The 25120-nt window shown below is 39.6% G+C and overlaps 1 protein-coding gene across 2 annotated transcripts in view; it reads left to right on the top strand.

Annotated features, from left to right (window-relative positions):
* The window catches only part of ZYG11B (zyg-11 family member B, cell cycle regulator), a 91907-nt gene extending 76503 nt beyond the window's left edge, over positions 1-15404 (top strand). For both annotated transcript variants that reach the window (XM_047872551.1, XM_047872552.1), the window contains exon 14: positions 11195-15404. In XM_047872551.1, coding sequence (XP_047728507.1) covers positions 11195-11385 — 191 coding nt within the window. In that variant the 3' untranslated portion in view covers positions 11386-15404. The remainder of the gene's footprint in view (positions 1-11194) is intronic.
* Positions 15405-25120: the final 9716 nt, after the last annotated feature.

Genomic DNA, 25120 nt, shown 5'->3' with positions numbered 1-25120 from the left:
TACTTAGGAATCATCCCTGCTTCCAACATGTGTAGTTGCAGCCCTGATCTGTGACCACTGCATCAGACTGGGAATTTTTAATTTTTTTTAACTTTATTTTATTTTGAGAGAGAGAGAGAGCAAGCGTGCATGTGCACACAAGTGGGGAGGGGAAGAGAGGGAGGCAGAGAGAGAGAATCTTAAGCAGGCTTTTAACTGTCAGTGCAGAGTCTGATTCAGGGCTCGAACTTAACAAACCTCAAGATTATCACCTGAGCTTAAGTTGGATGCTTAAGTGACTGAGCCACTCAGGTACCCCTTGGGAATTTTTTTTTTTTTTTGCTTGTTTATTTTGAGAGAGAGAGAGCACAAGCAGGGAAGGGGCAGAGAGAGGGGAAGAGAGGATTCGAAGCGGGCTCCGTGTTGAGAGCAGAGAGCCCGATGCAGGGCTCAACTCAAGAACCGTGAGATCATGACCTGAGCCGAAGTCAGATGCTTAACCAACTGAGCCACCCAGAAGCCCCTGGTTGGGAATTTTTTTTTTTTTTTTTTTTTTTTTTAAGTTTAATTGGAGCTCCTGGGTGGCTCAGTCAGTTAAGTGCCAGACTTCAGCTCGGGTCATGATCTCACGGTTCATGGGTTCGAGCCCTGAGTCTGGCTCTGTGCTGACAGCTCAGATCCTGGAGCCTGCTTCAGATCCTGTGTCTCCCTTTCTCTCTGCCCACCCCCCCAACTCTGCACTGTCCCTCTCTCTCTCTCTCTTTCAAAAATAAACATTAAAAAAATTTTTTTTAAGTTTAATTAATACAGGGAAGAAGAAGAAGGGGGGAAAAAAAAGTATGGTCATTTTACCAGTATCCTCCCTTGGCAAGAATTACATAGCCATACCAGCATCCTTTCCCATTCCCTCTTCTCTGGACCCACCAGAAAAACGGAAGAATATCTAGTGGGGACACTCTTTTTAGCCCCACTCATATTGAGCATGAGCATACTCTCACAAAGGCATGGGATCTAGCTCTTCAGACCTGTTTCTCACCTCTACCCCACCCCGTTTTTATTTTTTATTTTAATTTTTAATTTTTTTTAACGTTTATTTATTTTTGAGACAGAGAGAGACAGAGCATGAACAGGGGAGGGGCAGAGAGAGAGGGAGACACAGAATCTGAAACAGGCTTCAGGCTCTGAACGGTCAGCACAGGGCTCAAACTCACAAGCCATGAGTTCATGACCTGAGCCGAAGTCAGACGCTTAACCGACTGAGCCACCCAGGCGCCCCCCACCCCCTTTTTAAAACAACCAATATATGAATTGCCCATTCCAATTCTTTGAAACTGTTACCCTGAGGAAGATCTCTCTCTGCCCATTGTTGGACATTGGAAGGGAGGAAAAAGTATTACTCAGCTCTGCCAATTTGTGCCTCAGAGGTTGCAGGAAGAATGTCTAGATTCAGCCTCTGTCTGCATTGCTGCAGTACCCCAGATCCACTTATTTCATGGACCCAGGTGGCTACCTCGAGGGAGCAGATGGGCCTGAAAATTAAACTGATGAAGACAGATTTACAGAAAAAAAGCATACAAATTTTATTAAAACTTCAAAGTTTTATATGTGGGAATCTTCAAACAAGAATGAAGCCCTGAAGTGACCAGAGCAGGAAGCTTTTATACCTTTTAGATAAACAAATTTTTGAAAAATTGACAAGACAAAGATGTTTTGGCTAGGGGTAGTAAATGGTGAAGAAGTGGCTAGGAAAATAAGAGTTAGTTAAATACAGTTTGTTTGTACAGATTCCTCAGCCCCCAATTCCAGGTCTCTGGTGATAAAATATCTTCTTCTTCCTGGTACAAGGAGGGTACCTTTCACATGGGCGTTTTATGACCTATTTCAGGGAAGAAGGGTGAGGGAGGGAAGTCAGAGTAATCTTCCTGCTTCTGCTGTTTTCTCAAACAACTTTAGCTTAGGATAGTCAATATGCTAAGAAGCCATGTTTTAGGGCAATGTGTCCTGAACTCCATCAACATTATACACTGTAAAGTATGTTCCTTGATCAGAAGAAATGACAGTCGGCTGTCCAAATTGTTTCAATGCCTTATGTTTTGGTTGCTCTATAGCATTCTAAGCATTCATATCTATCACTGTCTGAGCAAAACCCAGTCCAGAGTCAGTATCTACTTCTGTCAAGACCCATCTGTATCTCCCCAGGACTACCAATGCTAGTCTGACTTGCTAGCTATGATCAGGGCCTTTCCCCCCAGGGAATTTGCCACATAGCCATCTACAGTGTCTGTCTTCTTTGCTGGCAGGCTGAACAGTTCTTGCTGGCAATTTGTGCCTCAGAGATTGCAAGGGGAATATGTCTACATTCAGCCCATATCTGCATTGCTGTAGTATCTCCATATCCACTTATTTCATAGACCCATGTGGCCACCCCAGGCAAGTTCTTCTGCTGGTCTATTCCAGTTATCTTCTGAACCTACAAGGAGTTCTGATGGGCGTAGAAATGTCCTACTAGAATGCACTCTTCAGATTCCCACGGTGATTTCCATAGGGCCATGTCTCATACAAGCACCCCTTCAGTTCTGTTCCTATTGCCCTTGTGCCCATCCGTATGCTCAGGCCATTGACCACTGCCCTCGAGTCATTAAAAACCCAAAAAGAGCCTTTTATCACTTTTCAATTCTTTAATCACTGCTGGGAAAACAGCATGCAGTTCAGCTCACAGAGCTCATTTGCTTTTACCTTTTTTAGTCAGAGTGCTGGCCTTTCAAACAGGATGTTGTCTGTTCACCTTGGAACTACTGTCCACAAACCAAGCAACTCTTTGTCGGCTAGTGGACAGCTGTTTACAAGGTACTGTCCAAGTGATGATAGAATGTAGCAGCTCCTTGTGCAGTTTCAAAGTGGGTCCTAGGGAGAAAGAGTCTTCCTGCCCATGATTATACCCTCCTTGCATTCCCCAGGCAGCATTATCCTGTATAAACAATTTCCATTTCACTAGGGAACTCTCCTAGCACTGCCATCCCCATTAGAGTGTTTCTCTGACATCACCCAGAACACCATGCATATTTCAGGTTTTAAGATCATTTTTTAATCCTTCTGTCATAAGGTAGCTTCAATTAATGTCAGATAGCAAGGTAGTAAATGCCTCTTGGTTGGAAATTCTCTAGTCCAATGCCCCAGTCTGTTCTTCACATAAGTAAGGCACAGAGAATTTGTCCCTACCAGCACTTCGGCCTATATTCTACACTACACAGGCTTGAGAAACCTTCTGGTACCCATTTAGCATGTCTACTTAACATTGCTTGAAGAGTAGATTTACATGCTTTCTGTTTTACAATGTTAGGTAGGAGTAACATTTCCTAGTCAAATAAAATGTCCATCCTTATAATACAGTCAAGTAAAAGAAATAAAATCACTTTACATAAACCCTACTCAACCATACCAGTTGTCCTACAAACTTTTAGTTTAATTCTATTACATTCCTGACTGTAGCCTTCATTAGGACTTCATCCACAGATTTTGACTTTATATTACTAGGTAGGTGAAGTGTTCCCTAGCCAGACATAAAGCTCATTCCCATAAGACATTCAGGTAAAGGAAACACAGCTTCTTTATGTAAAACCTGTTTAAACATTCCACCTTTCATAATTCCATCAACCCATACATTAAAAAAATTTTTGTTTAATATTTATTTTTTTTTTTTTTTTGAGAGAGAGAGTGAGAGAGCGAAAGTGTGAGTCGGGGAGGGGCAGAGAGAAAGGGAGACACAGAATCTGAAGCAGGCTCCAGGCTCAGAGCCCAGTGTGGGGCTCTAACCCACACACTGTGAGATTATGACTTGAACCAAAGTCAGCCGCTTAACTGAGCCACGCAGGTGCCCCTCAACCCACACATTTTTATTTTCTCTCGATCTAATTATAAGCCCACATTAGGGCTTCACCAGTGGATTTTGGTAACTTTTCCGTTCCCTGACCAGTTTACCCAGTCTTACCTGAAAGGCTTTGAGTCCCCAGTGAGGGGTCATGCCAAGGAATCCTGGCCCTTTTATCTTGATTAATCTTCGTAACCACTGCCACAAGCAGTTGCTGGTAAGGTTTAGATCCATCTCTAAATTCTATTGGCAACTTTTACCTTTAGTAACTGATTGCAGCTCAGCTTCTACTCCATATCATGGTGAATACCTGGCTACTCTGGAATCAGAGGTTTTTCATCCCTCTTTCATCTTTTCCCAAACCACATATTTTTATGAGCCACAGTCATTATAGCAAATCCCATTTCTTTTTTCCTTTTTCTTTTTTTTTTTTTTTTTTATTCTGAGGGAGAGAAAGAGCACATGCGAGATAGGAGAGGCAGAGAAAGGGAGAGAGAAAATTCCAAGCAGGCTCTGCATAGATGGTGCCGAACCCAATGCAGGGTTCGAACTCATGAACAGCAAGATCATGACGTGAGCCAAAAGAGTCAGATACCTTAACCAACTAGGCCACCCAGGCACCCCTCAAACCCCACTTCTGACATCAATTCTAACACGTGTTTTTTCCACACTCCACCAAGCAGTTTTCCAGTTCTCAGCAGACAGCATCTGTGCATACTACAAATTGAATTCAATTCTGACATTTACCTGGAGACAGTGTCAGATCCCATAGGTTAAGGGTTAGTCCCACAAGACTGCCTTCACTTCAGACACCAGTTGCAAGTCCAGGCATAGAAATAGGCAAAGGTTCAGTGGACCAGAACAGAGAATACAAAAATAGGCCTAGACACATATGGTTGATTAATTTTTGACGTAAGTTTAAAGTGCATTCAATAAAGAAATGATAATCTTTTCAACAAATGGTGCTACAACAAATCCAGCTACAACCGCTGGATCTCTGGATGCAAAAAAAAGTGAGGGGTGCTTGGCTGGCTCAGTTGGAAGAGCAACTATTGATCTTGGAGTTGTGAGTTTGAGCCCCACATTGGATGTAGAGATTACTACAAAAAATAAAAAAATAAATAAATAACTACTTAAAAAAAAGCCCCACTTTAGGCATGGAACCTACTTTAGGAAAAAAAAAAAATGAGCTTATTCTACCTTGGACTCTATATAAAAATTAACTCTGATTGATTGATTGGGTGGTTGTGACCTCTACACCCAGAGTGGGGCTTGAACTCATGACCTCAAGGTCAAGAGTCTCATGATCTTCCAACTGACCCAGCCAAAACCCCCCCAAATTAACTCTTAATTGATCATAGGCCTACATATGAAACAAGAAACTATTTAAGAGTACTAGAAGACATGCCTGGGTGGCTCAGTCAGTTAAGCATCCAACTCTTGATTTTGGTTCAAATCATGATCTCACGGTTTCATGAGTCTGAGCCCTGTGTTGGGCTCTGCGCTAAGTGGGGCCTACTTGGAATTCTCCCTCTCTCTCTGCCCCTTCTCCACACGTACTCTGTCTCTCTCAAAATAAATAAACGTTAAAAAGAAAAAAGAAGTTCTAGAAGAGGGGCACCTGGGTGGCTCAGTGGGCTAAGTGTCTGACTCTTGGTTTCGGCTTAGGTCATGATCTCAGTGGTTTCTGAGTTCAAGCCCCATGTTTGTCATATTCTGCACTGACAGTGCAGAGCTTGCTTGGGGTTTTCTCTCTCTCTTCCTCTGCCCCTCCCCCTCTCATGTGCACGTGCTCTGTCTCTCTCTCAAAATAAATAATTAAACAAACTTAAAAAAAGGCTCTAGAAGAAAACAAAAAATCTTTGTGACCTGATGTTAGGCAGATTTCTTTTTTTTTTCTTTAAGATTATATTTTTTAAGTAATCTCTACAATCCAATGTGGGGCTCGAACATACAACCTGGAGATCAAGAGTTGCTTGCTTTACCGACCAAACCAGCCAGCCACCCTGCAGATTTCTTAAATATGCACAAAAACATGATCTACAGAGGAAAAAAAATAGCTAAATTGCCCTTGATTGAACTTAAGGACTTCTGTTCTTTGAAAGATACTGTTAAAAGAATCAAAAGCCACTACACATATTGGATCAAAGTATTTGCAAATCACATGTCTGATAAAGCATAGGTATTCAAAACTTTTATAAAGAATTCTTGGGGCACCTGGCTGGCTCAGCCAGGGGAGTGTGCACCTCTTGATCTTGGGGTTGTGACTTTGAGCCTGTGTTGGGTGTAGAGATTTCTTAAAAATAAAATCTTCTTTAAAAAAAAAAGAAAAAGAAAGAAAGCTCTCAAAACTTAATAAGAAAACAATACAAGTGAGGAGAAAATGGACAAAAGAGTTGAACAGATCCTTTACCAAAGAAGTTTAATGGATGGCAAATAAGCACATGAAAAGATGTTCAACATCCTTAGGACAGACATATATATCAATGCATTAGAATTGAGAGTCCAGAAATAACCCCCAAAATTGATTTTTGACATGGGTGCTAAGACAATTTAATGGGTAAGGAGCCATTTTTTCAACAGTGCTGGGAAAACTGAGTAGGCACATGTAAAAGAAGAATCTGATTCCTTACTTCATACTGTATATAAAAATTAACTCAAGGGGCGCCTAGGTGGATCAGTGAGTTGAGTGCCCGACTTCGGCTCTGGTCACGATCTCCCAGATTGTGAGTTTGAGCCCCACATCGGGCTTGCTACTGTCAGTGCAGAGCCCGCTTTGGATCTTCTGTCCCCCTCTCTTTGCCCCTTCCCCACTTGCACACACTCTCTCAAAAAATAAATTAAAAAAAAAAAAAAAAACCAACATTAAAAACTAACTCAAAGTAGATTCTAGACCTAAATGTAAGAGCTACATCTACATCTACATAAGCATATAAACTTTTTAGGAGGAAAACATAGATATAAATCACTATAACCTTGGATTAAGCAGTAGCTTCTTAGCACACCAAAAGCTTAAGTGACAGAGAAGTTAGTTTAATTGGATTTAATTAAAAAAATGAAAACTTTTGTGCTTCAAAGGACACCATCAAGGAAGTGAAAAGACAATTTACAGAGGACACCATCAACAAAGTGAAAAGACAATTTACAGAAAGGTTGAAAATATTTGCACGTTATATATCTGATAGAGGGACATGTTTTCAGAATATATAAAGAGTTCTTACAACTCAATGATAAAAATAACCCAGTTTAAAAATGGGCAGAGGACTAACTAGACTTTCTACAAAGAGATCATGTGAACGGCCAATAAGCACATGAAAAGAAGCTCAACATCATTGGTCATTAGAGAAATACAAATTAAAACCACAGTGAGGGGTGCCTGGGTGGTTCAGTCAGTTAAGTTGACTTTTTTTTTAATCTTTCTTTTTTAATGTCTATTTATTTTTGAAAGAGAGACAGAGAGCGAGTAGAGGAAGGGCAGGGAGAGGGAGACACAGAATCCAAAGCAGGCTCCAGGCTCTGAGCTGTCAGCACAGAGCCTGACACAGAGCTCGAACCCACAGACCACGAGACAATGACCTGAGCCGAAGTCACATTTAATCACCTGAGCCACCCAAGTGCCCCAAGTGTCAGACTCTTGATCTCAATCCAGGTCATGATCTCTGGGTTTGTGGGTTTGAGCTCTGTGCTGTCAGTGTGGAGCCTGTATGGGATTCTCTCTCTCCCTCTCTCTCTGCCCCTCCCCCACTCTCTCTTGCTCTCTCAAATTAAACAAACATTTAAAAATTAAATAACACCACAATGAGACGCTAGTTTATGCCTACTAAAAAGGCTGCCTATAAACAAAAAGATGGATGATGGCAAGTGTTGGCAAGAATGTGACACAGCTTTCTCCTTCATTACTGATCAGATTGAAAAATTGTACAGCCATTTTTTGGGCGCCTGGATGGCTCATTCAGTTATGCATCAACTCTTGATTTTGGCTCAAGTCATGATCTCATGGTTTGTGAGTTTGAGCCCTCCATCAGGCTTTGAGCTAACAGTGGGGAGCCTGTTTGAGATTCTCTGTGTCTCCCTCTCTCTTTACCCCTCGCCCAGTTTCTCTCTTTCTCTGTCTCAGAATAAATAAATATTTAGAACAATGAAAAAATTATGCAACCATGTTAGAAAACAGTTTGATGATTTCTTATAATGTTAAGCACACATTTAGCATTTGCCCAGCATTCTAAGTATTTCCTCAAGATCACTGAAACAGAAAGTCCACAAAAATACTTATGCTGGGCTCCTGGGTGGCTCAGTCAGTTAAGCATCCTACTTCGGCTCAGGTCATGATCTCATGGTTTGTGAGTTTGAGCCCTGCTTTGGGCTTTCCATCTCAGTGCACAGTCTGCTTCAGATCCTCTGTCTCTCTCTTTGTCCCTCTCCCTCCCTCCCCCTCCCCTGCTCATGTCCTCTCTCTCAAAAAATGAACATTAGGGGCACCTGGGTGGCGCAGTCGGTTAAGCGTCCGACTTCAGCCAGGTCACGATCTCGTGGTCCGTGAGTTCGAGCCCCACGTCGGGCTCTGGGCTGATGGCTCGGAGCCTGGAGCCTGTTTCTGATTCTGTGTCTCCCTCTCTCTCTGCCCCTCCCCCGTTCATGCTCTGTCTCTCTCTGTCCCAAAAATAAATAAACGTTGAAAAAAAAAAAAAGTTTAAAAAAAAAAAAAAGAACATTAAAAAAAAAAAGATTAAAAAAATAAAAATACGTAGTATAGTCAATGCAATAGAATGTTTACTTAAAATACTTAATACTTTATTTTTTTTATTATTTTCTTCTTTTTTTGAGAGAGAGAGAGAGAGAGAAAGAGAGAGAGAGAGAGAGAGAGAGAGAGAGAGAGAGAATGAATCTCAAGCAGGCTCCATGCCCAGCACAGAACCCAACATGGGGCTTGAACTCACAACAGTGAGGTCATGACCTAAGCCAAAATCAAGAGTTGAACACTTAACTGGTTAAGTCACCCAGGCACCCCTGTTTATTTTGTTTTATTATTTTTTTTAATGTTTATTTGTTTTTGAGAGAGAGAAAGACAGCCGGGGAGGGGCAGAGAGAGAGGGAGACAGAGGATCTGAAGCAGGCTCTGCACTGACAGCAGAGAGCCTCATGGGGGGCTCGAACTCACAAAATCTGAGATCATGACCTGAGCTGAAGTCAGACACTTAACTGGGCCACCCAGGCACCTCCTAATATTCAAATTTTAAAAATACTTAAAAAAAAAAAAACAAAACACTACCACATATACATAGCAATATGGACACATCTCAAGTCAGGCTGAGGGGGTGAGTTCCAGCCCTGCATGGGGCTCTTTGCTGACAGCTCAGAGCCTGGAGCCTGCTTGGGATTCTGTGTCTCCCTCTCCTTCTCTGCCCCTCCCCGACTCGTGCTCTGTCTCAAAAATAAACATTAAAATAAAAATTTTTAAATAAGCCATCCTGAGCAAAAATAGACTCAAAAGAATACATACTGTATGGTCCTATTTACTTGAAGTTCTAGACCAAGCAAAAGTCAATATCATAGAAATTAGAGAAGTGGTTGCCTAGGTGAGGCTGCAGAGGGGATTACAGAGGTGCACAAGGAACCTTTTTTTTTTTTTTTTATTCTATATTCTGATTGTGGTGGTGGTTATACAAGTGTATACATTTGCCAAAACTCATCAAATTATAGATTAAATTGGGAATATTTTACTGTGTGTAAATTATACTTTAATAAATATGACTAAAACTAAAAATACTTTTAAAAGTGGTATATATAAAAAGAAGAAATACTTAAAAACAAGGCAAAGAAAATATTTTAAAAGAAAATTACGTGTGCAATATGAATGCCATTAAATTTTTTTTTAAATATATAGGAAATGCATAAAAGTGTAATAGCACCTATCTTACCTATGATTTGGGATCAAACAAGTTTTCTTTTCCAGATTGTCTATGCTTTAAGGTTATGATTTTTATTTATTTATTTTTGGTAAAAAAATGGTTTATCCATTTCATTTTTTTGGTATAAAACACATGGGAGAAACCTATTCAACCTAGCCAATCAACATACAGCCTTCCACATGGAAAGGTACTTTTATCAAACTTTGAGTCTAAGAACATACAGATGTTTCTTTTCTTTTTTTTTTTTTTTAAGGACATGCAAATGTTTCTTTTACCATGTCTAAAGTAATTGTCTATGCTTTGCCTTATAACTGTTTTAAAATTTCCATATGCCTCCATTATTTCATCTGTCCCAGTTAAAGTATAAGGAAAGGAGGAAGAGGGTTGGTTTAAACGTCTAAGTTTTCTACTGCCCTTTCTTTCCACATAGAGACTTGTGGATGTGAGGAACCAATCCCCCCACCCATAGCTGTGGTAGCCTTGATAAGAGAACCATATATATATGAATATGAGAATTGTATATATATATGAATTAGAGAATCATTGTTATGTGCGGAGCCTTGCAGTGTAGACATAACATCATTACAGAGGTATTTATCAAGGTTTAGCATGTAGTAGTAGTCAATAGCAAAAATAGCTCAAATTTTGGGAATGCAAGCTGGTACAGCCACTCTGGAAAACAGTATGGACGTTCCTCAAAAAACTAAAAATAGAACTACACTCCAACCCAGCAATTGCACTACTAGGCATTTACCACAAGGGATACAGGTGTGCTGTTTCGAAGGGACACATTCACCCCAATGTTTATAGCAGCACTATCAACAATCGTCAAAGTATGGAAAGAGCCCAAATGTCCATCGATGGATGAATGGATAAAGAAGATGTGGTATATATATATATATATACATATATACACACACACACACACACACACACACACACACACACACACACAATGGAGTTTTACTTGGCAATCAAAAAGAATGAAATCTTGCCATTTGCAACTATGAGGATGGAACTGAAGGGTGTTATGCTAAGTGAAATTAGAGAAAGACAAAAATCATATGACTTCACTCATATGAGGACTTTTAGACACAGAACAGATGAACATAAGGGAAGGGAAGCAAAAATAATATAAAAACAGGGAGGGGGACAAAACAGAAGAGACTCATAAATATGGAGAACAAACTGAGGGTTACTGGAGGGGTTGTGGGAGGGGGGATGGGCTAAATGGGTAAGGGGCACTCAGGAATCTACTCCTGAAATCATTGTTGCACTATATGCTACCTAATTTGGATGTAAATTAAAAAAAAATGAAAAATAAAATTCAAAAAAAAGAATTAAAAAATAGCTCAAATTTAAGTGACAAAAAGAACTTTTTTGTGTGTAGAATAATTTTTTTTAAGTGTTTTAAGAAAAGTTCTTTCTCCTCTTTCAGCCTCAAGGTATTGCAGCATGCTGATTGAGGAAGGAGGATTACAGCATTTATACAACATCAAAGAACACGAACAGACGGATCCCCATGTCCAACAGATTGCTGTGGCCATTCTAGACAGCTTAGAAAAACACATTGTGCGCCATGGGAGACCACCTCCCTGTAAAAAGCAGCCCCAGGCTAGACTAAATTGATAGCCATAAGTAATTGAATAACTGAATCACGGGAATCCTTTTTGTGATAGGCTCATTTGGAATATCTTACCCTCTGTGATGTTTTAGGGGTTTCTATGACAAGAGTCATAAGATCAGTTTGGGATTGACGGTGTAAAGTACTGCCCATGTGAACAGTCTCTAATTTGTCTTGTGCTTTTTAACTTCTGAGGCAAGAAGGATCTGTTCCTTCATCATTGCCTTTTAGGAAATTTTCCACATCTTTCCGTGTTTGAACTTACCTGTGCTTGAAATTCTACAGTTTTATGATAAAGTTTGCACGAACCCTTAAGCCAGACTTTTCTGATCTTAAAGTCCCTTCCAATCAATTTGCAGCTTCAGATAAGCTGTTAACCTGATTTCTGGCACTGCTTCAGTTGTAAGTTTTATACTGCTTCTGTATAAAATGGCTTTCTTCTCTGTGTACCTTTTATAAGATGTCCTTCTTAGTGTGAAAGAGCGGAAATCCAAGTCCTGTTTGAAAGCTACTCACCAACTGGAGCCTGGGTGGATGGCAGAAAAAGTATATTGGAAAGAAAACTATTAAGGGAAAAAGAAATAAGGAACTAGAGAAAGGTCTGCTCTTACAATACAGTTTTTAAACTAGGACAGGCTATCCTGGAGCCCACCTCTTCTGAGGCAGTAAGCAGTAGCTTATTCTTCATATTTATTCCTGGAAGCATGGGCTGCTGCTTCCTACACAGACTGCTGGTTACTCTCTAGAAATATTTCCCGGGACATCACAGTGTAAAATATTACAACATTCTGTGTTAAAGATTAATTGTCTGAATCTCTATAAGTCATACTATTGTGAAAATGTGAATTTTTATAAAATTGTCTCTTGTTAAAACTGAGCATTATTTTCCCTCTATTTCAAAGACATTTTATTCAGTGACATAGAGACTACACACGGTATTACCTGCTCAGTTAAATACACTTAACAACAGTAAATTTTGTCACAAGAAGTTAAATTTTCTTTCTTTCTTTCTTTTTTTTTTCAAAATACATGTATCTTAATGTTCTCATGTTGGAGAAAGATGTCCACACCTCACTGCCAAAAATGAATGAGAAGCATTAGACTGTTGTTAAATACAATGGTTCTAGATGTAGCGTGTAAAAGGAAATATTTTTTGATGGGTTATTTTTCAGACAATTGCCTTTCCTTTTGAGATACCCGTTACAGCAGAGTAAAGAATCAATTATCATTATATCAATAATGGCAGCTGGGAGGCAGCAAGTCACCAAGAAATTTAATTTCTATTTAAAATTTTAGTTTGTGAATAAGGTTAATCACAATTTCAGATGACTGCATTTTTTTCCATAGATGGCTAAACTGTTTTCAATAGAGATTTAAAATGGTATGTTTAAATTATGGTGATTATTCAGAGGCATTTTTATTTAAAAAAGAGCTGGCTTATTAGTGTGCTGATAGCATTTTTGACATACATATTTCATACCACTATCACAAAAATCATACTTGAATTATTTCATACTCCTTCGCAGGGATGAAAACTTAAACTAAAAGAAAATAGTTATTTAGAACCATTAAAAACCATATTATATTGTGGATTACTTCTGACTTAATTGGTTTAAGGAATTTTTATAGGCACAAGATAAATTTTCACGGATTGTCTATTTCAGGGGAAATGGAAGATTCTTTTAGCTTTCCCCCTTTTTCCTAGATTTTAATGTCTAAGGCAAAATGTAGAAAATAGGCCGGCCTGCACTAGCTTGGAAATCGCTAGCTATTTTGACTATCTCCAGGCCTCTTAGCTTGTATAGTTAGGGAAAAGCCTGTTTGAGAAGTTTGGCTTCAAGTGTCTCTTCTGTCCTGTTGAAGCAAAAGTATGTGTTCTTTATTAGGCTAGGCTTAGGTTTTTATCTTTACAAATTGTTTTCAGAAATAGCTAACAATGTACAGAAAACAATAACTCCCTTCATTGCTCAGAATAACTTGATAGATGAAGACTTAAAAATATTGAAAATTAGTTTTAAATTTACTACTTTGAACATTGGTAATGGTGGGATATTTCTGAGTCTTAAAAGCAAAATAATTGCTCACATCCCATATATAAAAATTGTAGTGCCTTTGTGGTTGGGATGGTTCTTAAAATTGTGTATCTAAGGCACAGAATTGTCTGTAAGGTCTTGAATCTGGCTAAAATATAGTAGATGTATATATTGAAATTATGAGGCATAACTGGCCTGTGTCTACAGTTGGAATCTATTAATTAGGCCTATCTTTTACATGCGTATAGTAGAATGTAACAGTACTTGGTGCCTTCAAGGGTTACCTCTTCAGTGGCTTAGAGGTGCTGTTTCAAGCACAATTTAGACTAGGGCTGAACCACTCATTGTTCAAATCACTGGTGCACTCAGATATTGTAAAATATCACTACATCAGTCCACAAGCAGCAGCAAGGTTTAGATCTACCAAAGGAAATGTAATTAGACTTTTTAAGAGTATAATGATGCATGTTGGTATCATTGAGTAAAACAAGAACAGTCTAAAATTAAAGCAGAAATCAGGCATCTTGTTCTTTACATCAAATAAGTTTTGCTCGTGGTCTTTACACTCTAAAAAATCATTTTTTCCTTTTGGCAGTTGAAAAGAAACATAAATCAAGTAGTAATAAGGGGTTAGTTTACTCTCTGGCCAAGGACTCAGTGGTTACTGATCTTAATTGAGGATTTGAAAAATCGTATCAGACCCACAGTTCTAGGAATTGACCTTAAATATTGCTGCTCTTTACCCCTGGACAGAAATGCCAGTTAGTGGCACTAGTCAACTTAATTACCTAAGGTGGAGGTGAATCACCATAAAAGGGTGCTATAGGAATTGAATTTCATGATCTCTTTTGTTTGCAAACTTCAAAGATTCGTGTTTAAAAACATCAAATCTATCAAGCCTAGGAAGTTGTTCTTACTATTGAGACCTTTTGAGTTGGCCCTTTTCCTCCCTAGTCACTTTCATTTAGCTGTATGTTTAATTATGCCATGTGTCAAGATAAGATTGGGCCTTCTTCTAGCCCTTTGGAGCACGTTTTAATGAAAATATATTTTATGTTCTCAGTTACAATACATTAATGAACAATGGTTTTGGCTTAGTGTTTTAAAATGCATGGCGCCCTCGTAGAACAACCTGCAGCCAATACCTGAGACTGAAAAGAGGTCATGAGTAGCAGGGAAAACCCACCCCTTTCCTGCCCTCTCTAATGCTATGTTTACAGTATTTGTTCATTGTGCAACTTTTATTTTGGAATAAACAGTATTATTAAACTGAAGGTGTAAATTAAAGGCAGTATCATAATGTCAGCTGATGTGGGCAGTTTTATCTGTATGTTACTTATTTGGGAACTTTATATGGATAGGGCCTCAGAGTAGTGTTCTAAGGCAGCCTGTAGAGAAGTTTGCAAACTTACGGTTTCCCTCTCTAATCCGTTGTAGCAGTTTCAAATGATTGTGTGGATATTGGATGTTTAACCTTTACCATTTGCTTTGTATCGACACATTTTTCATTTTAAGTGTTAACTCATGTACTGTTTACTTTAGGAATAATGCAAATCCAACCTTCATCCAGTGATGAGAATAGCAGTATGATAGGAATTTGCTCAATGTGCTTTAAATGAGTAATTGCTTTATCTTTTTTAGTATCTGATAGACTTTGCATGACACGGTACACTCCTAATTATGCATTCTTTAGTTTCCAAATCTTAACCTAAGACATTCTATATTAACTGATGGGTAGCCTGAGAAAGAGCTTTCTCTGTTTCTCCCCTCAGCCAATATTTTTGGGTAAATTATGGGAAAGTCAGTGCTATTTCTCATTTCTCTGGATGAAGCGAAGTTCATTTGGATGGCACAACCAAACTTTAGAGCTAGATAGAATGGCTATTAAGAATATTTAGAAAATCCAAATTTATCAAAATTACTCTATGGAAAATCATACATCTAGTTCATTAATACTATTAGCGTAATTTCGAACTTCCTTTTGGGGAAACTGTTCAAATGGGTTCTTTTAAGCTTATTTTAATCAGCTTAGAAGCAAGAAGCTACTTAGCTAATGAAAGCTGAGATACACTTTCATAAAAGCAAGAAATTGTTGAAAGCATTTTTTTCTTTAAAAATGGGATGATGTTAATGTCAAGATTTATACTGAGATAATCTGCAAGAATAAAATTTTAAAATCTTAAAATCCTTGACTTTTGTAGAATTCCCACTGTTGGGGCGCCTGGGTGGCGCAGTCGGTTAAGCGTCCGACTTCAGCCAGGTCACGATCTCGCGGTCCGGGAGTTCGAGCCCCGCGTCGGGCTCTGGGCTGATGGCTCAGAGCCTGGAGCCAGTTTCCGATTCTGTGTCTCCCTCTCTCTCTGCCCCTCCCCCGTTCATGCTCTGCCTCTCTCTGTCCCAAAAATAAATAAACGTTGAAAAAAAAAAATTAAAAAAAAAAAAAAAAAGAATTCCCACTGTCAAATTCCCACGGACTTATGAGAGAAAGGCTATCTTTTGCTTAAATTTCGATGGAAGAGTTTAACTCCTTTCAAAGGATATGAAAAATTCATTGGGAAATGTAATGTGTATACATTTCCAAGGCTCTCAAATTCTCTGGACTGAAGGCACTGTTCTCACTGTGGCCAGATGAATGGGAGTGTTCTGTACATGAATCATGCTATATTTTAAATCAGGACATCACTTAGGTATTAATGTTGTGTGTACAGAGTTTTGTTTTGGGAATTTTTTTTTTTTTTTGCCTAAATAAATGTTATAAATTTTATGTAAAGCGTGTCTTGTCTACTTTATTTCTAGACTATTTGCTTTAATGCAAGATATAGATTCCTTAGTTATTAACTTGTAGCAATGGCTTACCAGTGGTTTTATTGCACAAGTTTCTAGTACTGGATGGAACTCCATTCATTCATTTCATTAAATACCTGTGCTAGGTACTGTTTAAGTGTTGGAGTTTATGTAATTTATAAATCCCTCAGGAAACTTACAGTTTTGTGGGGAGGAAATATTAAGCATAGAAATATTATTTTAAATTGCATTACAGGCCAGTCCACAGTGCTTATTATAGAGGCACAGAGATCACAATCCAAACTGGGCACCCATTACACAACCCCAAGAAGACTTCCTAGAGAACATAATATCTGGGTTGACATTCATTCACACAACTATTGAGATAATTAACTGATATAATGTATATTAAGAGTATTTAATGAGGGAGATTACCAAAAAACAAGGTTTAAGCCAGAAAGAAGCCTTAGTTATTTATTTCAGTTTCAGAAACTCATTTTGTAGTTGAAGAAACGGTCTTAAATAAAACAAGCTTGTCTGTCACGCAGGAAGCCAGTGACAGACTGTGTACTACAATTCTTATTTCCAGACTTCCAATCCAGTAGGCCTCTCCTCCCCACCACATTGTTACATAATAGCATGAGATTTCTTAGATTTTAGGCATTATGTGATTAAGCATCAAGTGAATGTTACAGAAAAGAATGCACAAATGGTCACAGAAGTGGAGATTGTCCCTGAGGATGATGTTCTAGGGCAGCGTTAGTATTAGAATGCTATAGAATCGTTAATGAATGGTCAAAATAAATATGATTGCTTCACTAATATACAAATATGAGATTAGCTGTGTTAGGATGACAGGTTTTTTTTTTTAAGTTTTATAACTTCAAAAAGGAAAAATTGTAAAACCTTACTCCACCCTTCCCCCTCCCTCACCCTTTGTCACAGTTTTTATTATGTAGATTGACCCAATCTCTCTTGACTGAATTCCTCCTTTCTTCCCATTATCCTTCCATCTTCTATTCCCCATTAATCTGCATTTTAGGAGTCCAATGAATTGTTCTAACTCCATTAACTCCTCGAATTGAGAGGAGGGGATGAATGGTAGAAACCATGAGCACTCACATTAATCATTTTTGTTCTTATAATTTAAGATTCTAATGCAGTCTCAAAATTTAGTCTTTACACAGGCTCCAGCCTATGAAAGAGCAAGTCCTAGGCTGGGAGTACCCACAGTGAGCTCTTAGCTTTCAGAAGTAAGCCTTTAGAACAAGTTTGGGGAAACGACACCAATAGCCAGGTGCTTCAAACGAATGGCTTACTCCCATGCCTTCAGTAAGACAGCTGCTCAAAATCATCTTGCAATGACTCAGTCAAGGACCATCTCTAATGAGTAGCCCTTCTTGACTTGGGATATGACTACTAACAGCTAAGAAGAACAGCAAAAACTCTTAGCTCAGGTGCCTGGCTGTCTCAGCACCACTTTGGGCACAGGGATTGGAAGACAAAACAAAACAAAACCAAACCTTAGCTCTCCTGTCACTTCACATTAATATACATTATAAAAGGAACCATTTTCAATTACATACCTAGAATGTTGTTGTCATATTTGAATATGGAAATTAAAGGGTTTCCAAAAACATATTTTACCTAATTCTCAGTCTCATCAATTTGGCCTTAAACAAAACCCTTCAAAACTGCCAATACTATGAATGATGAGCCAAGTACTGCATTTAACTCTCAAATATCTTGTAAGGAAAGATAATTATTCCCTACCTTTACAGATGAAGGGAAGCCTAACGAGGTCAAATGACTTGCCTCAAATCATAAGATATAGAGGAACTTGTAGATTAAACCTAGACACTGTTTTGACACTAGTATCTCCACTATTTGTAGAACTTTTGCTATTTTGTAAAATTAGTACTAATGATTTTCAATGCAAAGCAAAGGTATAATCAAAATCCCTTTGAAACTGATTCATGAAATAAAGCACATTATTATTAGTGGATATTAGCAGTGGATTTAAAGATTTCCCCTTTAAAGACCTATGAGACTAAATCAACCATAATTTAGGTTTTGGGGTCAATAAATTAACACTATATGCCAAGTACTATTGGAAGGGGTCTATAATTTCAAATACTACTAGTTACTCGATAGATTCCAATGACTGCCTTGGAATTCCAATGTAACTGGAAAGTATATCAAGGTAAGCACTATGCTAAACCTTTTTATGTGTATTTTCTCAGTTAAGCCTTGCAACAACCTTATAACAACGGTGACAATTATTCCATTTTATGGATACAGAAATTGTGAGGTATTAAATAACTTTGCCAGGGTCACAGACTATTAGGTGTCATAGTCACACATTAAGACTCAGGTCTGTCAGGCTCTGAAATCTATGCTCTTAATCACTGTGCTATACAGAGGAAAAATCCAATTTAACCATTAATGCCAATCTCAAATCCAATTTAAACCTTTCCTGTTTAGGGCTCCTGACACTTTGTGCTCCTCTGTGGTTCCAGTTCCTTTCTTTATTTCCTAGGCAGGCTCTTTCCATAACAAAGGTTTTATTGCTGATCACAATGGGAGAAATAAACCAAAGCTAACAGACATAGATATGGGTAAATCACAGATGTTAATAGCTCATCTTTGTGTGCTTCCTCAATGCCCAGAAAGAGACAAATACTTGCTCAAAGTCACAGACCTTTTCCCTTAGAAAGCATCCTATCTATTTGAAAGCCAAAAATAACACATAGGGTAGAAGTTCTATTAGCTTTTAAGTAACTGCCCAAAGGAGAGGTGAAGTGGAATTTGAATTCAGGCTTTTTTGACATCAACATGATCTTTCCTCTATACTTCAGGTCCATGAGGATTAAGAGATTTTATAAAATTCTTAAAGAATGTCAACCATGATTTAAAGAGATCTTGACTACAGTTTTCTAATTTCATTTCAAAGTTTAATTTCTTTATTTTGTTATTTTTAAAGATATTTTTATTAAGTTTATTTATTTTGAGAGAGATAGAGTATGTGAGGGAGAGAGGGGAAGAAAGAGGGAGAGAGAGAGAATCCTGAGCAGGCTCTACACTTCAGTACAGAGTCTGATGTGGGGCTTGAACCCATGAACTGTGAGATCATGACCTGAGCTGAAACCAAGAGTCAGACGCTTAACTGACTGAACCACCCAGGTGCCCTATTATTATTGTTTTTAAGTAGGCTTCATTCACACCTAGCAAGGAGCCCAACATGGGGCTTGAACTCACGACCCTGAGATGAAGATATGAGCTGAGATCAAGAGTCAGATGCTTAACTTGTGGGACCCAAGGAATTTAACAAAAACCCCCTACCCCTGGACCAGCAGAGCAAGACTAACTCCATTTTATGCTACACCCACCATCTCATGTATAACCCCCACATGACCTACTTATTGCTTAAGACACTCCCCCACCCTAGTCAAGCCGCAGAGCCCACCTTTACTGGAAACCGGCTCATATAGGAACGCGGAACCCCTAACCGCCAAAGAGTGTAAACCCCGCCTTTTGCCCGCCAAACTTGCGTGCCAATTCTGACCAGAGTGATAGGCTAGTTCAAACAGTTACTATAGGGTAAACTGTAATTCAATTGGCCACCTGCGTGTGGACTAACATGACTATGCAACTTTCTGTGTGTGTTACAATCTCATTGGCCACTGGCCCCTATAAAACTGCTACGCCTCTTAACCTAGGGGCCAAGTCCCTGCTCCGCTGTGTCGGGTATACTTGGGCCCAAGCTCGAGCTTGCAAATAAACCCTCGTGCGTTTGCATCAGTATTGGCTCCTTGGTGGTCTCTCCAATTCGAAATCGGGGGCATTACAAACTGACTGAGCCACCCAGGTGCACTGAGAAATTGAATTTCTTTAAACTTCTCAGTTTATCTACATCTGCACAATCCTTCCCTACCTTTTCTTCAGAGTTGGCAGGAAGAGAGTAGGGTATGTCAGTGAAGGCTTTCTAGAGGAATTAACATCTAAGTGAGATTAAAAGGATCAATAGGAATTAGGTGGGGGGGGGGGGGGTAGAGTGAACAACAACGTGTGCAAAAGTACATTTCTGGGGGCGCCTGGGTGGCTCAGTTTGCTAAGCTTCCGACTTGGTTTCTGTTCATGATCTCACGGTTTGTGAGTTCGAGCCTAGCATCGGGCTCTGTGCTAGCAGTGCACAACCTGCCTGGGATTCTCTCTCTCTCCCACTCTCTCTGCTCCTTTCCTGCTCACACTGGTGCATGCTCTGTTCGCTCTCTATATTTAAGAGTCTCTTATGTTTTGTTCCCGTTAGAGCACCATCTTTAAGAATTTTTTTATTCTTCATGAGATGGGAGGTTATAGGAGAGTTTTGTTTAGAAGGGTGACATGACCGTTTAAAATGATCACCCCATGGGACACCTGGGTGGCTCAGTTGATTAGGCAACCAACTTTGGCTCAGGTCATGATCTCACAGTTTGTGAGTTCAAGCCCCGCGTGAGGCTCTGTGCTGACAGCTTGGAGCCTGGAGCCTACTTTGGATTCTGTGTCTCCCCCTCTCTCTGCCCCCTCCCCTGCTCACACTCTGTGTCTCTCTGCCTCTCAATAATAAATAAACGTTAAACAAAAATAAAATAAAATGATCACCCCAGCTCCTGTTTTGAGAATAGATTTCAGTGGAGCAAGGGCGGAAGCTGAGAAACCAGATAAGAGGATCTTGTAAAAATCCAAGCAGGGGCGCCTGTGTGGCACAGTTGGTTGAGTGTCAGACTTCGGCTCAGGTCAGGATATTGCAGTCTGTGGGTTTGAGCCCTGTGTGAGGCTCTGTGCTGACAGCTCAGAGCCTGGAGCCTGCTTCGGATTCTGTGTCTCCCTCTCTCCCTGACCCTCCCCCATTCATGCTCTGTCTCTCTCTCTCTGTCAAAAATAAATAAACATTAAAAAAGTAAATTAAAAAAAAATCCAAGCAGGCAATGACAAGCTGTTGGCCCAGGGAAGAGGTAGAGCATAGATAATCTCTAGATATATTTTGAAGATAGAACCAAGGGTTTCTTAAGAGGTAGGATAGGTGATATAAGAATAAAAAACAAGGGGGCACTTGGCTGGCTCAGTTGGTAGAGCATGGGACTCTTGACCTTGGGGTCATGAGTTCAGCCCTAATGTTGGACCAAGAGCCTATTCTTAAAAAAGGAGAGAGAATAAAAGAGTTAAAAATGATTTCCAAGATTTCATAAGCAACTGAAAATGAAGAAATTGCCACATATACTGAAATAGAAAAGACTGGCAAGAAAAGCAAGTTAGGGGGAGGATATCAAGAGTTTACTTTTGGACACATTGAGGCTGTTTATATAACCAGGTTGTCTATATGTTGAATAGACAGCTGGGTATGAGTCTGAAGTTCGAAAGTGAGGCATGGGGTAGACATAAAAAAATAGGGATACATCAGCATATAGATTGCTTGCAAAGTGATGAAACTAGATAAAATCCCCACAAGTAAAAGAATGGATAGAGGAGAGGTATACAAGCACTGAGTCCTGGCATACACAAAGAAGTAGAATTCTGAGTGATGAGGAATCAGGAGGATGAGAAGGAGCAGCCAGTGAGGTAGGTGGAAAAGAGAAAGAAAGAAGAAAGAGGTTGGGGGCGGGGGGCGGGGGGGGGGGGGGAAGAGATGTATTCTGGAAGCTAAATGAAAGTATTATTTATTTATTTATTTATTTATTTATTTATTTATTTATTTATTATTTTTTGTGAATGTATGTTAGAGAAGAAGAAATCACTTGGGTCAAATGCTGCTGAACAGTCAAATAAGATGAAGAATGAAAAGTGCATTTATCAACTTGACAAGAACTGTTTAGTGGAGTGGCCAGGGTGAAAGCAAATGGTAAGAGACACCAGGTACAGACCACACTTTAGAGAGGTTTTACTGTAAACAGAGTAGAAGAGATGGGGGGAGTATGTTGTCAAAAGTTTAGAAGCAGTAGAAAAACCAATGAATTACCAAAGTAGTGATTAGTATAAGTTTCTTGTGCACACCAAAACCCTGGAAACCAGGAGCACTCAAAACCAAGAAATGGAATGAGGCTCAGGGGTTATAAAGCAGCTTATATAGTGAGAAAGCAGTGATTACTCTTCACAGTGGTTGGTTATAATATTAGAGTTTTCTTAAATGATAAGGAATTGATCAGTGGTTACCTCATACCAACCTTGGGAAACAGTTTAAGTTTTGCTTATTATTTTCAGAAGCATAAGCAAGAAATGACCCAGGTTAAGTTAGCCTTGCAAAATAAATTAAATTAAACTTCGTACAACTAACTGTTTCTTTCTGTTCAGGGAATTTTTGAGGGTGGTCTCCATTTGTTTTTGACTTTTACAACCTGAATAATTAGGTCAAAAGTATTTTTTTGTTTTTAATTATGGAAAGAGTATAGGCTTTTTTTTAAATGTTTTTTTAAAATTTATTTTTGACAGAGAGAGAGAGAGAGACAGAGCATGAGTGGGGGAGGGTCAGAGAGAGAGGGAGACACAGAATCTGAAGCAGGCTCCAGGCTCTGAGCCATCAGCACAGAGCCCGATGTGGGGTTGGAATTCACAGACTGCAAGATCATGACTTGAGCCGAAGTCAGACGCTCAACCCACTGAGCCACCCATGTGCCCCAGTATAGGCTTTTTTTTAAATTTATTTTTTTTAAAAGACTTTATTTTTGAAGTTATTTATTTATTTATTTATTTATTTATTTATTTATTTATTCAGAAAGAAGGAGAGAGAGCCAGGGAGGGGCAGAGAGAGAGGGAGAGAGAATCCTAAGCAGGAGTTCGAGCCCATGAACCATGAGATCATGACCTGAGCCAAAACCAAGGGTTGAATGCTTACCCACTGAGTCACCCAGGTGTCCCTTAAATATTTTATTTTTAAGCAATCTCTGCACCCAACATGGGGCTCAAACTTAACAACCCTAAGATCATAAGTCGCATGCTGCACCCACTGAGCCAGTCAGGTATCCCTCAGCTTGTTTATGTGCTGGTGTCAATGATCCAAGAAAGGGGACAAATGATAATGCAGGAGAAAGAAAGGATGTTGCTGGGTGATGTCTTTGACTAAGCAAGAGGGGATAAGATCTAGTGGACAAGTCCAAATACAGGAGCTGGCCTTAAGTAAGAGCAAAATAGTTGATAGTAATAGGCAGTAAGGCAAAGACAGTTTGCCCATACAGAGAGGTGGGTAGTTGTTGATGGTGAGAACTTAGGATGCTCTTTTTTAAAATTTTATTTTATTGCTTTTCTTTTTTTCAGTAAAACAGGAAGCTGAGAATATGTTTGGAGGAGGAGGTGTTGGAAGTTGGAGGATAGAGAAGTTATGAAATAATAGTCCACTGAAAATAAACTCCCAACATTGACTGGACTGGGAGTTAGGAAACTAGATTTTGATTCCCAGGTTTTCTGTTCATCACGTGGGTAAAATTTAACTTGTCTATTCAATCTCTCAGGTGTTCAGTTTCTCTGTGGGTAAAATGGAGATACCTACTGTAAATAATTTTTTTAATGTTTATTGTTTATTTTTGAGAGAGACAGACCGGGGTGGGGGGGGGGGGAAGGGCAGAGAGAGAGAGAGAGGGAGACACAGAATCTAAATCAGGCGCCAGGCTCTGAGCTGTCAGCACAGAGCCAGACAGGGAGCTCAAGCTCACAAGCAGTGAAATCATGACCTGAGCTGAAGTCAGACAGTTAATGGACTGAGCCATGCAGAAGCCCTGGATTTTTTTTTTTTTTAATGAGGATTAAATAAAAGAATAAATGTGAAAGGAAAGCATTTTGTAAAGTATTTGTACTTGAAAAATAACTAACTTTTGAATCCACTTATTAAGGACTTGCTATGTGTCAAGCATTATCATAGTTTTATGTATGTTATCTTGTTTAATCTTTACACACCAACCCTGGGCGCTAACACATTCTTATCACATTTTACTGATGGGGATGTTGAACTTCAGAGAAATTAAGAACTTTGCTCAAGGTTCACAAATTAGTAGATGGCTGAGCAGGCATTCCAATCCAGGGTTCAAATCTAAGGCTCATACTCTTAAGAACTACCCTTTTCAAGACATATTTTTACTTAAATTAGCTGAAGTGTACTAATTTACTGCTTTCAGGGTTTCTTTCTTGGAGCAGGTTATAAGGATTTTCTTAGTACCTTGCAGGTCACAAGAAAGCTGAGTAAAGGAAGTCAGAAGTGTTTTTGATACTTGATTCATTCAGTGTCAGTAGGAGTTGGATCAACAGAGAAGAGTGATAAAAGAGGTGTTGTTACCATAGTTTTAGGAGAAAGGTCTTTAAAAATATATTTTTTAAAGTATTTATATCTATGTATCTATATATAGATATATATAGAGAGATATAGATATATATATATTCTAGGGGTGCCTGCCTGACTCAGTCAGTAGACCATGGGACTCTCAATCTTGGGTCCTGAGCTGAAGCCCCACGTTGGGTATAGAGAGTACTGAAAATACATAAATAAATATTCTATTTTCCAATTTCACAGGCATACTCTAGAGTGGGCATACTCTAGAGTGGCTACAGGAGTGAGGTATCAACCCCTGAGGTGTGGGTTTAAGGCAAGTTGGTCTCAGAGGCGTGAGTAGGAGTTGGGTGAGCGCTCTCTGTGGCGTTGGTGTGCCCAAAGGAGGACGGTTGGGCCCTGATAGGGTGGGGTGGTGGTCGGCACTGGTAGGCGAGGGGCGGGCCGGCCCCGGGGGCGGGGTCTGCGGCGGTCCGGCCTCCGAGGGAGGGGGAGGCCGCGGCGGGCGCGTGCGCGTGGTCACGCCGGGCGTTTCAAAACCCCTGCGGTCCGGACGGAGCAGCGTGATTGCTGCGTGCGCTGCCCGGGAGCGGGCGCTCCTCAGCTGCTTCACAGCGAGGTTCGACCCCTTCT

The sequence above is a fragment of the Prionailurus viverrinus genome, chromosome C1, assembly GCF_022837055.1.
Source record: "Prionailurus viverrinus isolate Anna chromosome C1, UM_Priviv_1.0, whole genome shotgun sequence".
NCBI classification, from domain to species: domain Eukaryota; kingdom Metazoa; phylum Chordata; class Mammalia; order Carnivora; family Felidae; genus Prionailurus; species Prionailurus viverrinus.
Note: the sequence above shows the minus strand (reverse complement) of the source record. Positions and strands in the feature narration are given on the sequence as shown.